The 16307-nt window shown below is 40.3% G+C and overlaps 1 protein-coding gene and 1 long non-coding RNA gene across 14 annotated transcripts in view; one reads left to right on the forward strand and one right to left on the reverse strand.

Annotated features, from left to right (window-relative positions):
• The window catches only part of MTERF1 (mitochondrial transcription termination factor 1), a 566280-nt gene extending 562599 nt beyond the window's left edge, over positions 1–3681 (reverse strand). For 3 of the 13 annotated variants that reach the window (XR_001298914.2, XR_002347022.1, XR_002347023.1), the window contains exons 1-3: positions 3604–3672; positions 3002–3064; positions 71–179 (exon numbers count right to left, since the gene is read on the reverse strand). Coding sequence is in view for 2 of the 13 variants with exons in the window: in XM_003130132.4 (XP_003130180.1) it covers positions 3002–3064; positions 3604–3635 (95 nt within the window). In the remaining 11 variants the exon portion in view is untranslated. Of the gene's footprint in view, positions 1–70; positions 180–466; positions 564–3001; positions 3065–3603 lie in introns of all 13 variants that reach the window. The other 10 variants (XR_002347026.1, XR_002347025.1, XM_005667586.3 and 7 more) reach the window with 9 other exon arrangements.
• LOC102157861 lies at positions 3760–16025 on the forward strand. Its single transcript, XR_305521.3, has 3 exons — positions 3760–3850; positions 5367–5592; positions 14573–16025. It is a non-coding gene; the product is annotated as an uncharacterized LOC102157861 (long non-coding RNA).

A 16307-nucleotide genomic window follows, 5' to 3' on the forward strand; every position in this document is an offset into this window, starting at 1 on the left:
AAGCATTTCTCTTCTCCTCTCTCCTAATTAACCATAAAATAGAAAATAGAGATAGATGGTTCCAACTCACCACTAATATCTCTGGGCTTGAGACACTGCTTTCAAGATCAGTATTTTAAAATTTCCTCTGTGTCTGTCTTTGATTTTCTCCAAGAATTTACAAAGAACTTGGATTATGCCTATAGGATGGGAACATTCCTGTAACTCAGATAATCTACAAATCCTCCAAGAATTAAGATTCCAAAATTATAGATTCAAATAACATTCAAACAAAATGAAGGACATTCACAAAGTAAGCATCAAATAACAGCGAATCGACATTTTAGACTGCCCTAAACTCTGAGTTCATTATTCTTCATAGCTCCATAATACCCACATACTACTCTGAAACTCATACTCTCCCAAAAATGCATGCGTTTAGAAATTTAAAAATAAAATCCTCCTAACTAAAGAATGAAGGTTTTACCTTGCACAGTTCAAAAGCCTGTTCTCTTAGAGATGCTCAAGGGTGACCTCTACTGGATAACAGGACAGAACACTGACAGGTGTAGATAAGACCAGTGCTTTCCAAAGGTGCGAGATGATCCAATGAGATGCAGGAAGAAAACAGTAAAACTCCAATTTATATTTGTCTTGGCTTTTTAAAATTTCTTTTTTTTTGCCTTTTTTTTAGGGCCACACCCATGGCATATGGAAGTACCCAGGCTAGGGGTGGAATTGGAGCTGTAGCTGATGATGTATGCCACAGCACAGCAACACCAGATCTGAGCCGATTCTGTGACCTACACCACAGCTCGTGGCAACGCCGGATCCTTAACCCACTATGGGAGGCCTGGGATGGAACCTGCATCCTCATGGATACTAGTCAGATTCATTTCCGCTGCACCAATGCGAACACCTAAAATTTCTACTTTTTCTAATGACAAACTAAAACTCAATAAAAATATATGTCAAATTTCTTAAGAGTAGTAAAGTTTCTCCTAACTCTGTCATAGGAGGATTTTATTGAGTATGTTTTCCATGAAAATATCTTCCACATAAATTAACAAATCCAAAACCAAAGTGAGCATCTTTCCCACCCCCTAAATAAACTAGCCTTCCTCTAATTAATGTAATCACTACTACTTTCCTAATAGTCACACATGATAAAAAAAAAAAAACCCTAAAAGCTTTGCTTTTATTTTCCTCAACCCCAGTCATCGAACCATGTACCTGCAGCTCCTTTTTTAAATTTTTTCATTATAGTTCATTTACAATGTTCTGTCATACATATGTATGACTGGGTCACTTTGCTGTAGAGCAGAAACTGACAAAACATTAATTCAGCTTCTTCAGTATCTCTGAAACCCAACCTCTCTACTCTTTGCTATTCTCTCACTCAGACTATAACAGCCTCTCTAACATCTGTGATTCAAAACTGCTCCCATAGTATACCTGCAAAACAAATATGAGTGTGTCCCCCATTCCCTGATTAAAGACCTCTGCAGCTCTCGCCAAGAAGGTAAAATCTTCACACTGACCATTCTATCCATCTCCTCTATTTTACCTCATAACCAAGCACCACCACTCTCAAACTTCTGGTCTTAAACATTCTTAACCAGTCATTCTTGTCTCCCTGCCTTTAAGTTGTTCCTTCTTTCAAAAAGGCCCATCTTCCTAATGTCTATCCACAGTTCTGGATTTCATTCAAATATATCTTCCTATATATTTTTAACTTAAATATTTAATATTTAAGTAAATCATTTTTTATAGCAACTTGTTACTAAGGAATCTAAAACTAAGTACCCCATTTATACGGGGAAAAAAAGAGTTAAACTGAACTTAGAACTAGCTACAAAAATGTGTTTGGATTGCAATACTATACATGCAATAAACTGACCCCCAAAAATAGGATGAGTAGCCCCAGGTAAGCCTGAAGACATTGGTAACGATTATCAACAGTTGGTGAACATATGAAACGGGAAAAATTCTCACATATCACTGTTGGAAAGGAATTTGACACCATCTGTTCTTTTAACCCAGCATTTCTACTTCTTGGAGATTATCCAAAGAAAATAAAGAAAAATAATACACATTTCTTATTTTTAAAAAAGACCATTATAATATTATTTGTCATAGCAAAAAAAAGAAGGAAACCAAATGGTCCCCAATAGTAGAATGATTAATAAATTGTGGTATATCTATACAATATAATGCTATACAGTCAACTTTAAAAACTAAGACTGATCAAACACAAAAGAAAGATGTCCAAGATATTCTAAGTGGCAAACTGCTTAACAGTATGGCTAAGATAATACCACTTACCTAAGAAGGGGAGGGGGACATTAATATATACGGGGGGGGGATGGAATACAGTTGTTTTTCAGTTTTCAACAAAAACTTAAGCCTGATAAATATCAATTTCATTTGATTGATTTGATCAATGGAGCACCTGATCTCCATTCAAAACAATTCTATTACATCTAATAAAGTGAATAAATATTTAAACAGTATAATGCAAGAAGCACAAACTGCTTCAATCTACAAATAGCAAAAATAATTAATATTCCATATTTATTTCCATCTGTCTCTCAAGCTGACTTTTTGGGGGCTTGTTTTTGGGGTTTTTTTTTGTTGTTGTTTTGGGTTTTTTTGACCACACCCTCAGTCTGCAACTATTTCAGGGCCAGGGATGGAACCCTGGCAACAGCAGTGACAACACTGGATTCTTAAACTGCTGAGCCACCAGGGAACTCCCTCAAATTGACACTTTTAAATAACCAAAGCCATTATTCCAAAGACTAAAGAACAAAATTAACAAATATACTGAAAGTATCTGTACCTCCAACTTGTGAGGTCTAAGGAGTGAAAGAGGATTTACATTCCCCTCTGCTACACAATTCCCCAAAGGAGGTTTTAATGGAAATAGGTAATTACTGGTTCCAGAATACTACATTCCAATTGGTCTTCTTTTGACAAAATGAACTAAGTTTGGAGATCTTTACAGCAGTGCATTTCTCACCTCATTTGTCTTAAGGATAGAGGACTTTGCATTCCTCCAAAAAAACCTGAAAAACAGCTGTCCCTAGAAATGGAAAAATAAAAAGGGGTACAAAATATCGTCAGGACCTCATAAAACAAATTAAAGAGATCAATCTCAGCTAACACTGCATAATGTCTTCTTGAGATGCATAACCTCTGGTACACCAAGTATCTCTCAGAGATACTTAAAAGAAAATGGCAAGTACAAGCCCCAGTGTGAAGGGAAAAGGTACCAAAATCACAAGCATAATTTGTAAAACCAGAACTAAGTGCTTCACACACATTATCTTACTTAAACCCACAACTTAAATGGTAGGCATCATTCCTAAAACTACAAAATCAGAAAAAGCGCCGAGCCCCCTTACTAGCTTGACAACTAGCGAAAGCAAGGTTCGAACACCAGGTGAGTCGTTAACTCAAAACTATGGTATTTCCACGGGTTCTATTCCACGAGTTCTTCCATCCCTCTTCCTCCCACAAGGAAACTGCAAGGGGCTGCACAGAAATGGGACTCTGCTATCCATAACAGTCACTCAGTCCTGGTTCTAAAAACAAAAGGCACAGCGGCAGCGAGTCACCGACCTCCACCTCGACGGTAAACAGGCGCTGTACATGGCTTTACTTCCGCCTCTGGCGTCTAGAGCGTGACCGAAAAGCGGAAATGAATAAGAATAACTTCCGGCCAAGGGCCGCGCACAGAGGTGACGTCACAACGTGGCTCAGTAACCCCCCCCCCACCTCCGGCGGCCGCGCGGTTGTCCTCCGTAGCCTGACGCGAGGAGCCCGGCAGGGGGCAGCAGGAGACCGCGGTGGTCGCCGGAGCCGAGCGGTAAGGGAGGATTTTGGAGGGCGGAGCGCGGCCATAAAATTTCTCTAGACCCGGCCCTAGGCCGAGAGTTGCTGCAGGGATCCATTGCTTGCAGGCGACAAGCGATGGGAAAGTCATTATTATATACATGAATTTTGCACCCTGATAGGATAATTATGTTTATTAATGTGGTTAACATGATGCGATTGAACACCTCGGTGTTTGGTACAGGAAAACGCCTGTGAACAGCCCCAAATTTCCTTGTTGAAGTGCCTTGGAAATCCTCAAGTGTGGCTTCTAATCAGAATTCAATTGCAGCTTTCAGGCTGGGAAGCGACTCTAGTGTGCTTCGATTTAAGTGCGTGCAACATGAATTACTTCTGATTGTTTTGAAATTGTGACAAATCTGGACTATTTATTTTTTATTTTTTGATCTTTTTTGTCTCTTTAGGGCCGCACCCGCGGCATGTGGAGGTTACCAGAGTAGGGGTCAAATCAGAGCGGAGCTGTAGCTGCCAGTCTACGGAACTGAACCGCACTGCGGAACTGAACCACGTCTACGACCTACACCACGGTTCGTGGCAATGCCAGATCCTGAACCCACTGAGTGAGGCCAGGAATCAAACCCCAGTCCTCATGGATATTAGTTGGATAATAGTCGGATTCGGTAACCACTGAGCCACAATGGGAATTCCACAAATTTGAGCTATTTAAATCAAAGTTTCAACAGAAACTTCATCTCTTCTCAGCCAGTGCGGTTTTGTCACCTCTGAAGGTTTTGCCTAAAAACTTCCAGGTCCCGTCAGTCTCACTCTTAGCCCCAAAAGAAGGTTTATGCATAGGTCAGTGAAATAATACTCAGGATGCCAAGTTATTTTCTGGAGAAAGTGTTAGTTTGGCCCTTGGAAGAACAAAGGAAGTTGATCCTGAATTCCACTGCAAGGAAGAATTTACTGCATTACCCTCCTCTGTGTAGGAGCATAATTCGTAGAATTTTCTTCATCCGATTTCTGCACCAACAAACCAATTAATGTTTTATCTTCACTAGATGACTCCCAGCTGGTTTGTTGTTGCCACTTTCTTTTGAAGTAACCTTCCCTTTTGTTGGTTTATAGGAGTAAAGGTTTATCTTTGGGTCTTTAAATTGCTAATAATGGCCATCTGCTAAGTGAAACTATTTACTACAGTTCTCCTAGGTTAAAAGACAAATAGTCCTGGGAGTTCCCTTGTGGCTCAGAGGGTTAAGGATCCACTGTTATCACTGCACGGCTTGGGTCGCTGCTGTGGCCCAGGTTGAATCCCTGGCACCAGAACTTCCATGTGCCACGAGTGCGGCCAAAAAAAAGTTCTGAAAAGTTAGAAATGGTCTCTTTATGTGAATTTTTAAAATCTATTTCTGCATGGAAGGATCTCCTATATTCCAGTTAATATTTACTAGTGTATGTAAATGTATAACTTTATGTACATAAATATGTAAATATTATATCTAAAAACTGCCTTACAATCAGAATGTAAAACAGTAAAATCTCTTTTGTAGGAATCATTAAACTTCAGACTTAAGAAGAGCTTTGGAATTATGGAGCTTCAATTCTCCTTCTACAGATGAGACACTGAAACCCTTAGAGTAGGAGCCAGCAAGAGAATGCATGTTTTATACCTCCTTGACAAGTAGTCTACTGTGATTTACACAGCATATCCCTGCTATCGCAGAGAAGGCGCTGGATCCTTGACCCACTGGGCCACAGCAGGAACTCCTATCAAAGGTTATTTCAGACTTACTTAAGCAACTTCACTATTTGCTTTTTGTGATGCCTTATAGGCAAAGGAGATTGGTTCTTTTGAAAATAAGTTCCATATTTCCTATCCAAAATTTTCTGATTCCAAAAACATTTTTCCAAATATATTTTAAATGCATGCTATGAAATACTGACAAGAATAACGAAAGTATAATAATGATTAGATTATGGTGGTGTATTATTGATAAATTTTTTCCTTCTCATACTTCTGCAGAGGTTTAATCATTAATGATTTGTGCGACTTTGTCATTATCTCCAATAAGAGCAATGACTACTACTTGGTTGTCATTGGTGGTGTGTTAGACTGGAACCTGTATGTACCTTGCCTTCTTTTATTCACTGTCACTATACCCTCCCACTCTTTTTTTCAGGATGGGAGGATACAGTGGAAAACAAAGCCCTGCCCTCCTGGAGTTCATTTCTAGGATTGGTCTTGCTCTCAGCCTAAGTGCTGTCTGCTCCTCTGCATGCTTCCCAAGACCATACCTTACCTAAGACCCTACCACACTGATGTAATTAAGAAAGAGAAGGTTGGTTGGAAACACTGGGGGTTGTGTGTGAAAAGACTAGAGGCAAGGAGTAAGCAATGATGAAGGAACAAAGAGGGAAAGAGAGGAGATGTAGTAGCAACATGGTAGAGGAGAATTTTTCCTCCTAAAAACTGTTCTAAACTTTTCATCTTTCTGGGGTTTTAATAAAGGCTAAAGTAACTCAGTTTTTAAGTCATATTTATATTGTCACATATCTATTACAATTCTCTTTTTTTTTCTGAAACCATTGTGACATTAGATGGTACATGGGTTTTTTGGTTTTTGTTTTTAGGGCTGCACCCGTGTCATATGGAAGTTCCCAGGCCAGGGGTCAAATACACCAGATCTGAGCTGAATCTGCAATCTATACCACAGCTCTGGCAAGACTGGATCCTTAACCCATCCAGTGGGGACAAGGATTGAACCCTTGAATTCATGGACACTAGTCAGGTTCATTACCACTGAGCCACAATGGAACTCCTATATGGGTTTTTAAATGACCTTATTTGGTGAGAGACTAAGCTCCCCCTGCCTTTTTCTTTTTGGGCCTGTGGCATATGGAAGTTCCTGGGCAACCTGGGTCCTTAACCCACTGTACCAGGTTGGGGAGCAAACCTTCCCTGCTGCAGAGAGAACACCAGATCCTTAACCAGCTGTGCCACAGAGGGCACTCTGCCCCCTTTTTTAATTGAAAGTCTGTTTCAGAGAAAGCACTGACTCTAGAGCCCTCCTTCCTCAAAATTAGACTTAGACACTCAGGGGATGGGCAGAAAGTCAAATACAAATCCAGTACCTATCTATATTTGGAAGCACCTCTGCCCTTTTATTTTAAGGTTGTTTGTTTGTTTGTTTGTTTGTTACTGTGCCAAAAGTACCTGCCTGACCAGTTCAGCCCAGGAAGCATCCTTAGTTTTTCATGCAAATAGACCTCTAGCAAACCACAAGCCTCATGTTTCAATCCCACTCATGTTTGAATTTCAGAAGACCCAATTAAGGTTTGAAAGGAAGTGGCCCTCCATTCTCCCATCCCCCACCCAATAAATACACCCACAGACTCCTGGACCCAGTAGACTAAGGGATCCCCCATGCCACATCAACCTCCTAGACAAACTGCCAACTTCCCACAAGTCTCATTTGAGGGCCCTCAGAGGAACATCAGATCTCTACCCAGAATTCTCTTCCTGGCCATTTGGTTTACATGAAAACAAATGGAAAGGCTACAGATTGCTTAAGGCTGAGTAAGGTAGTGAAGTTACTCAGTCACAGGTTGTTATATTTGTTCTGTTTGCAAACAAATAAAAGAGCAATCTTAATTTCCCCCCTTTCTAAAACAATTGTTTTTAAATAACCTTATATTTCTAAAGAGTTTCCTACCAGCAACTTTCTTTCTCTGAAATGTGCCTAACCAGAGTCTAGAAAGACTTCCTGAGTCAGCTTTCCTACTTCAAGATTATTACCACAAGGGTCTGTGGCAAGGAACTGGATACTTAGCCTGGCATATTTGCTAATTCTAGACCTGATATAATCCTGGATTCTCATAGCACTTAGATTGCCACCATCAGCAGGACAGAGTTGGCCAAGAGAAACACCATAATCGCTTGAGATTCTACTCTGTCTGGTGAGTTTAAGTACCTTTGGGTGTGTTAGATCCTATAGTATTATGCCTTCAATTATGATGAAATGATTCTGAATCATTGGTAGAATATATTATGTTACCTCAGGGAAGCAAACATTCACAAGATAGAATACAATCTTCCTTTTCCAAAATTATCTCCCTTCCTATTTACAGTATATCCTGAAATTTCATCTTTAGAGATTTCTTCCTTGATATTTATAGCATGGTGATTTTAAATCAAAAACATATTTGAAAAGGAAAACAAATTAAGCCAACAGTCAGCAAACTTCTTCTATAAACGGCCAGATAGTAAATATTTTAGGCTTTGTGGGCCACATACTGTCTCTGTTGCAGTCTTTTTTTTCCTCTCTCTCTCTTTTTTACAACTCTTTAAAAATGTAAAAACTGTTCTTAGCTCAAGGGCTGCCTGGCCACTGGCCATTGTCTGCCCAAAGCTGCATTAAACTGTAATGAGCTACTCACATATATCTATAACTTAGTTTGTTGACTTAAAGACATCCAAAGAATAGGAATTTTGAGAGAAAGGACTTAAAAGAGAAAAATAATAATATTTGAAAACATTCATATAATACTATCTGTTAGGTACTAATCTAATCACATCACCTATATTAATTCATTTAATTCTATGGTAGAAATAACATTGTCTCAGAGTTCCCAATGTGACTCAGTGGGTTAAGAACCTGGCCTTGTTCAGTGGGTTAAGGATCCAGCACTGCTGCAAGCTGTGGCATAGATCACAGATGCAACTCGGATCCTGTGTTGCTGTGGCTGTGGTGTAGGCTGGCAGCTGCAGCTCCAATTCGACCCCTACCCTGGGAACTTCCATATGCTGCAGGTGCAGCCATTAAAAGGAAAAAAAAGAAAAAGAAATACTGTTGTCTCCATTTTATAGTTGAGGAAACTGAGGTAGAGGCTAAGTAACTTGCCCAAGCTCACACAGCTAGTGAGCGATTGGAATGTTAAGTGGTCCAGCTCCAGAGTCTATGATCATAATTGCAATGCTATGCTGACATACTGACACTCAGAGAGAAATAAATTTTTTTTTTTTTAGGGCTACATCCATGGCATATGGAAATTCCCAGGCTGGGGTCAAACTGGAGCTGCAGCTGCCAGCCTACGCCACAGCCTCAGTAACTTGGGATCTGGGCCATGTCTGCAACCTACACCATAACTCACAGCAATGCTAAATCCTTAACCTACTGAGTAGAGCCAGGGATTGAACCTCTGTCCTCGTGGATACTGGTCTGGTTCATTACTGCTGAGCCACAGCAGGAACTCTGAGAAATAATATTTTAATTCACTACAGAAAACACGAAAATAGAAAATATTTTTCTATAGATATTAGAAAAGAGGGGGCAAAAATTCAGCCATAATTCCATCACCTAGAAATAACCACTATTCACATTTTATTAATGTCTTTTTGGTTTACATTTTTCCAGAATTTTTTTTTCAGGGCTGTACGTGCAGCATATGGAAGTTCCCAGGCTAGGGGTCCAATCAGATCTGAAGCTGTCAGCCTACACTACAGCCACAGCAACTCAGGATCTGAGCCCTGTCTGTGACCTACACCACAGCTCATGGCAACATCAGATCCTTAACCCACAGAGCAAGGCCAGGGATTGAACCCACATCCTCATGGATACTAGTTGGGTTCATAACCTGCTGAGCCACAAGGGGAACTCCCCAGAATATTCTTAATACATAAAATTATTTTCCTTAATCAGTCCTATGAGGCATAGTTTGGCAGATAAGGAAGCTGAGGCTTAGATGGATTAAGAAACTTTTTCAAGCTCATAAATCTATTATGTATGTGGAAACAGGATTTCAACCCAGGTGGTAATTTACAGAACCTGTACTCTTAACCCCAGGCCTATACTTTGAGTTTATACTTTTTTCACACTTAAAAAGTCCTTTTCTATCTCTTGTTTATAAAGAACAGTTGCCCATACTTTCTTCCAGAACTTTATTATTTTTCTTATTCTTCCTTTAAATTATCTGGATTTTATTTTGGAATAGAAAACATGGTAGAGATTCAGTTGTTTCTTTTTCAAATTGCTATCAATTATTTCCAATATCATTTAATGAATAATATTTTCTTTGCCCACTGCTTTGAAATGCCACTGTCATCATATACTAAATTACGAAGTAATCTTACCAGTTTTAAAAGACTGTATTACATTTTTGGAAGCTATTTCTATTTTGTTTTTTTTTTGTATGGCGACACCCACAGCATATGTAAGTTCTCAGGCCAAGGACTGAATAGGAGTTGCAGGTGTGACCTACACCACAGCTATAGTAGCACTGGATCTTTTAACCTACTACACTAGGCCGGGGATCAAACCCAAGTGCCTCCACAGCAACCCAAGCTACTCTATTTGCATTCTTAATACAAAGAATCCAATCTCACTGCATCACAGTGAGAACTCCAGAAGATATTTCTTAAGGTTTTTTTAGGATCTTACTTAAGGGTTGATCTGAAGAAAGGAAAGTACGTTTAAGCCTGGCGTTATGAGAATTTTCCTTTATGGATGGTTTTTGCCCTTAAAAAAAATTATGGCAAGGATTCACGTGAGCATATTTTAGCTCAAAATCTATAGTTTTGGAGTTCCTGTCGTGGCACAGTGGTTAACGAATCTGACTAGGAACCATGAGGTTGTAGGTTCGATCTCCGGCCTTGCTCAGTGGGTTGGGGATTCAGCGTTGCTGTGAGCTGTGGTGTGGGTCGCAGACGAGGCTCGGATCCTGGGTTGCTGTGGCTGTGGCGTAGGCCGGTAGCTCCAGCTCCGATTAGACCCCTAGCCTGGGAACCGTCATATGCCATGGGAAGCGGCCCTAGAAAAGGAGAAAAAAAAAATTCTATAGTTTTTATAGAAGTATGAAAAACGGAAACTGAGCTTGAAGGAATATTATCTTGTCCAACTCCCTTACTCATAGATAATGAAACTGAAGCCCAAAATGGTAAAATAAAAAAAAAATGACTTATCTAGCAAATAATTTTGCTAGTTACTGTATTACACAGAATTCTTTCACTTGTTAAGTGACAGAAATACAGCTCTAATTCAAGCAAAAAGGTGGGGAGGAGCAGAGGGTGATTCTCTTATGACATAGGAATGAGAGAGGCAGAGATTTCCTCAAGCATGACTATATCCAGAAATTAAATTAGGTCCACAGCTCTCTCTGCATCTTGTCTTGTCTTCTTTCTGTATGTAGGCCTCATTCTCTCAGGCGCTTATGGGACAAGATATATGGGTGCAAGTATCTCTGAGATTGTATCTTTTTAACTCACAGGGAAAAGAGATATCCTCTTAGTCTTGAAGGTAAAATCCAAAATAAGGACTCTGAATGGCTTTCTTTGAGTCATTTGACCCCCATTTTTTTCAGGGCAAGAGTAGGCATGCCAGGATGTAGTGTGATTGGTGTAGGGGAGATGCAAGTCCTCAAAGGAAAAGAAAACCATATGAAGTGGGGGAGATGCAAGTCCTCAAAGGAAAAGAAGGGTCGTTCTTGCTAGAATGAAAAAGGAGAATTTGGCCTGACAAACATTTCTGTCCAACTGAGAATCACACTACACCTGGAAGTGCTGTTCAGTCAGATAACATTAGGCTAAACACATGTTTTGATATGCCGGGGAAAAGGGCTTGGAGAGACAAGAGGCAGAGTCAGGAGCTAGAAGAAACTTGCATGGTGGTATCTGGAAGAGAGGCTGTAAGAACAGCCATATCAAGTAGCAAACTACCACAGTTATTTTTTAGATTATTTTTGTGATTCTTTTTGTTCTTCTTCTTAACATTTGTTTCCCTTATTATTATTGTTGTTATTATTATAACAATAATGATAAAAAATTTTTTTAAAGCAGAACAAAACACTCTATTACTGTATTTGGAGAGCCAGAATCTGAATTATCTTTGATCTTCCATTCCAATCCTCTTCTCACACATTATTTATTTATTTAACACATATTATAGAGCATTCTATCAGGATTGTATTTAGCTGATGTCTTACATAGCAAAAGGCCTAGAGACAGGAGGTTGTTATTGGCATTGTTTTCTAAAACCATGTAGTCTGTTTCCCAGCCATGACTTTGCCGTTCCTTTTGCCTCTGATCCTTTGCTTGCTCATCTGCATTGCCACTGGTTAGTCACTGCCTTAGTCCAGCAGGACTGCTATAACAAATACTGGGTGGGTTAAACACAAAAATTTCTCACAGTCCTGAGGCTGAGGAGTACGAAATCAAGGTGCCAGCAGATTTGCTGTCTGCAGAGGACCCTTCCTGGTAGAAGGCTTTCTTCTCCCTATGTCTTCACATGGCAGAAAGGAAAAAGAGAACTCTCTCAGGGTATCTAATCCACTTCCTGAGGGCTTTAACCTTATAACCTAATCACCTCCCAAAGACCCTACCTCCTAACAACATCACATTGGGTGCTTGAATTTAGACATACAAGTTTGGAGGGCACACAAATATTCAGTCCATAACAGTGGTTCAATCCAGGAAGGGTGATACCATCTCTCCCTGAAGCCTTTCCACTCAGAATCAACCCTTCCTACTTGTATAACACTTTGTTCAATCATTGTAACACTGAATTCATTTTACCTTGTTTTGTAATAAATTTGGAGCATACACACTGATCTCCTCTGCTGTTAGCAATTCCTTGAGAGCATAGACTGAGTCTCATTCACCTTTGTGGAAACCAGGTGCCAACTGCCCTCCCATCCTCTGGCTCTGCCAGCTGTACATGCTCCCTGCTGAACCCAGAGCCACTTTGAGTTCTGCTAAAGTAAGTAATAATCACCTGAAAACATCAATGAACAAAGTGAACTTCATTGCAGATTTTGTCATACCACGCCACACAGAAAAACAACCTTCAGACTTGCTTTTGAACTCTCTAGCTCACATTTTTTTCCTCCTGGATAGTCCTCAGGATTTCATACTCCTCTTCCCATTATTTTGCCCAAATTCAGCTTTGCTCCAGCCCCATCTTCAGACTGGCATATCCACATCTACTTGAGGTTCAGTGAAATAAAATCCCATCCAAGTAACAGGTTCCACTCTTCTTAGTATCAGGAGGCGAGGTGGGGGGAGTCAAAATAGAAGATAATGGAGTTCCCTTCATGGCTTAGCAGTAACGAACCCAACTGGTATCCAGGAGACACGGGTTCAATCCCTGGCCTCGCTCAGTGGGTTAAGGATCTGGTGTTGCTGTGGCTGTTGTGTAGGCTGGCAGCCGCAGCTCTGATTCAACCCCTAGCCTGGGAACTTACACATGCCATAAGTGCAGCCCTAAAACGACAAAAAAAAAAAAAAAAAAAAAGAAGAAGAAGAAGAAGAAAAAGAAGAGGATAATGCCATGTTATCATGCTTATGATAGTTAACATTTATTGAATAATCATTATATATAAGGTACTATTAACTCTGCAAGGCATGTTTTATTATTCCTACTTTATAGTTAAGAAAAGGGAGACAGGGAGTTCCCGTCGTGGCGCAGTGGTTAACGAATCCGACTAGGAACCATGAGGTCGCGGGTTCGGTCCCTGCCCTTGCTCAGTGGGTTAACGATCCGGCGTTGCCGTGAGCTGTGGTGTAGGTCGCAGACGCGGCTCGGATCCCGCGTTGCTGTGGCTCTGGCGTAGGCCGGTGGCTACAGCTCCGATTCAACCCCTAGCCTGGGAACCTCCATATGCCGCGGAAGCGGCCCAAGAGATAGCAACAACAACAACAACAGAAGACAAAAAGACAAAATAAATAAATATCATTAGCAACAAAAAAAAAAAAAAAAAAAAGAAAAGGGAGACATTAAGAGGTTAAATAAATAGCCCCATATCACAAGCTGGGAAGTGAGAACCAGAAATCAAACCCAGGCTATTGAATCCAGAGTCTGAGCTCTTAATAATTAAATTCTACTAACCTCTATAGCACCCAATAAATGCCTTCCCAAGTAAGTATATCAAAATGTTGGTTAAACTTAATTACATGTTTTTCTAAGATTATCAGAAATATTCTAGCTTCTTATATGTCTTTTTCGAGCTGCAAAAATTTATTTTTGTTTGTGGAATACCAAAATATCCATTATAATAGAAGACATTATCTGAAATGGAAGTGAGAATTATGAGTATATTGCAATTGTTCACTAGTCTTTTTTTTTTCCAGTTTTATTGAGGTGTAATTGACAAAGTTGTATATATTTAGGGTGTACAACATGATAATCTGACATACCTATACATTGTGACATGATTATCACAAAGTAATTAGCACATCCTTTGCCTCACATAGTTATTTTGGGTGAGAATACTTACAGTCTACTCTTTTAGAAAATTTCAAATATGCATTATAATATTATTGACTATAATCTCCATGCTATGTATTCATTCTCATGGATGTCTAAAGCTTTCTCTTTTTACTGGTATAAAGTGAATGAATGAATGAATGAATGAACTAACTCTGTAACTCATCTTTCTCATATGAAAATTCACTCAAGTGTTGGTATTTTAATATTTATGCATCCCTAGGTGGGCACCAGAGAAACAATGAAAAATATGAAACACTCCTTGCTTTCAACAAGCAAATGGAGATATTCACGTCCAAAGGACAAGTGTTGAACCAGATGATACTGAAGGTCCCTTCTTGCCCTAAACTTGCGTGATTCTATTGAGTGGGAGGTTTGCTCTCCATGTACTGAGGTGGTAGATTTAGGATCCCATGAAAATGGCTCTTTCTTCCTCCAATCTTAAGCACTCAAATAAGTGCTGATAATTTTTTTTTTTTTTCATTTGTGTCTGCTACCAGGCCGGGGATCAGATCCAAACTGAAGTCTTGACCTAAACCGCTGCTATGACAATGCCAGATCTTGAACTAACTGAGCCAGGCCATGGATCAAACCCACGTTCCAGTGCTCCCAAGAGGCCACCAATCTCAATGCACCCGTTGCACCAAAGGGAGAGCTCCAGTGCTGCTGAATTTTAAATGACTGCTGACCTTGGCTAGACATTGGGAGAGGGAGATGAGTGTTATTTGTCAAAGAATCACTGGGGAGATAATTTAGGGCTGCCTGTAAGCAAAATAACAAAGAATGGGCAGCCTCGCTTTACTGCCATCCAGCCTGCCTCACTGCACTGCTAACTCTTGTAACTGCTAAGTAGCTGGTATCCTCCTGCTTCTCCCTTGGTCCCTCAAATCCCACTTTGATACTAAGCAATTATTGCCTACTCCAAAGTAGAACTTCCCTCTTCACCCTTACACATGAGCTGGACACTTAACTTTTTCACCTCTGTAACCTGCTGTTTGTTCTCAATCCTAACTGCATGTTAGCATCATCTAGGGAGCTTTTTAAAGGTACTGAAGCCCAGCTCTCCACCCCTAGAGATTCTGATTTAATTGGTTTGACATGGAGCCGAGACATTGACCTGGCTTTCGGGTTTGGGTTTGGTTTGGATGGTTTGGTTTGGTTTTAAATCCTCAGTGGATGATTCTAATGTATAGCCAGAATTGAGAATTACTGTAACTATGGAACTGGAGCTGCTTAATTTTCACCTGCTGGTTAAAGCCTCACTCTGGATTCTGGGACCAGTTCTGTTCCTAGCGGAGCCTCAGGCTAACAGCAGCTCAGCAGCTCAGCTTAATCCCACTGTGGCCTAGACTCCCAGTTCCATTAATTATAGGCTGTTGTTTTCTTGTGGTTAATCCCTTGCCCCAAAGGAACGTGGGGAATAAAAGAAGGGGAAACAGTTGCTGGGCAGGCAAAACATCAGGTGTTTAATGCCTTCCCACTGCCTTCTGCCCCCCATCTCCTGCTCAAACCATTGTAACAAGTTGTCCTGAATAAAGTGTCACTTGTGACAGGTATGGACAGGAAATTTTCTGATCCATCATCACTCAGCCATGCCTATGTCAAACTGCCAGATCTTCTCTATTTCACTACTTACACCTCTGTTAGGGATACTTTTTAATAATCTCTTTCCCAGAAACATCTTTAATCTTTCCTTTCTTCTCCTCCTCTTGTAACTTGAACCTGGTTAATTCTAGAATCTTCTCTTCTCCTTCGATTCATTTTTATCTCCCCAACCATGACTATGATCATGCCTAAGCATAAGACTAGTATCAGTGTATTTAAACCTGAAAAAAAATAGAAGTGACATGTTTTTAAGTGAAATTTTAGTGTAAAAAAGGAAGAACAACCTCTACAGTTTATAAAAGTGCTAATAAAAGCTCCTGGGAGTTCCCGTCGTGGCGCAGTGGTTAACGAATCCGACTAGGAACCATGAGGTTGCAGGTTCGGTCCCTGCCCTTGCTCAGTGGGTTAACGATCTGGCGTTGCCGTGAGCTGTGGTGTAGGTTGTAGACGCGGCTCGGATCCCACGTTGCTGTGGCTCTGGCGTAGGCCGGTGGCTACAGCTCCAATTCAACCCCTAGCCTGGGAACCTCCATATGCCGCGGGAGCGGCCCAAGAAATAGCAACAACAACAACAACAACAACAACAACAAAAAGACAAAAGACAAAAAATAAAATAAAATAAAAAAATAA

The sequence above is a fragment of the Sus scrofa genome, chromosome 9 (assembly GCF_000003025.6).
Source record: "Sus scrofa isolate TJ Tabasco breed Duroc chromosome 9, Sscrofa11.1, whole genome shotgun sequence".
NCBI lineage: Eukaryota > Metazoa > Chordata > Mammalia > Artiodactyla > Suidae > Sus > Sus scrofa.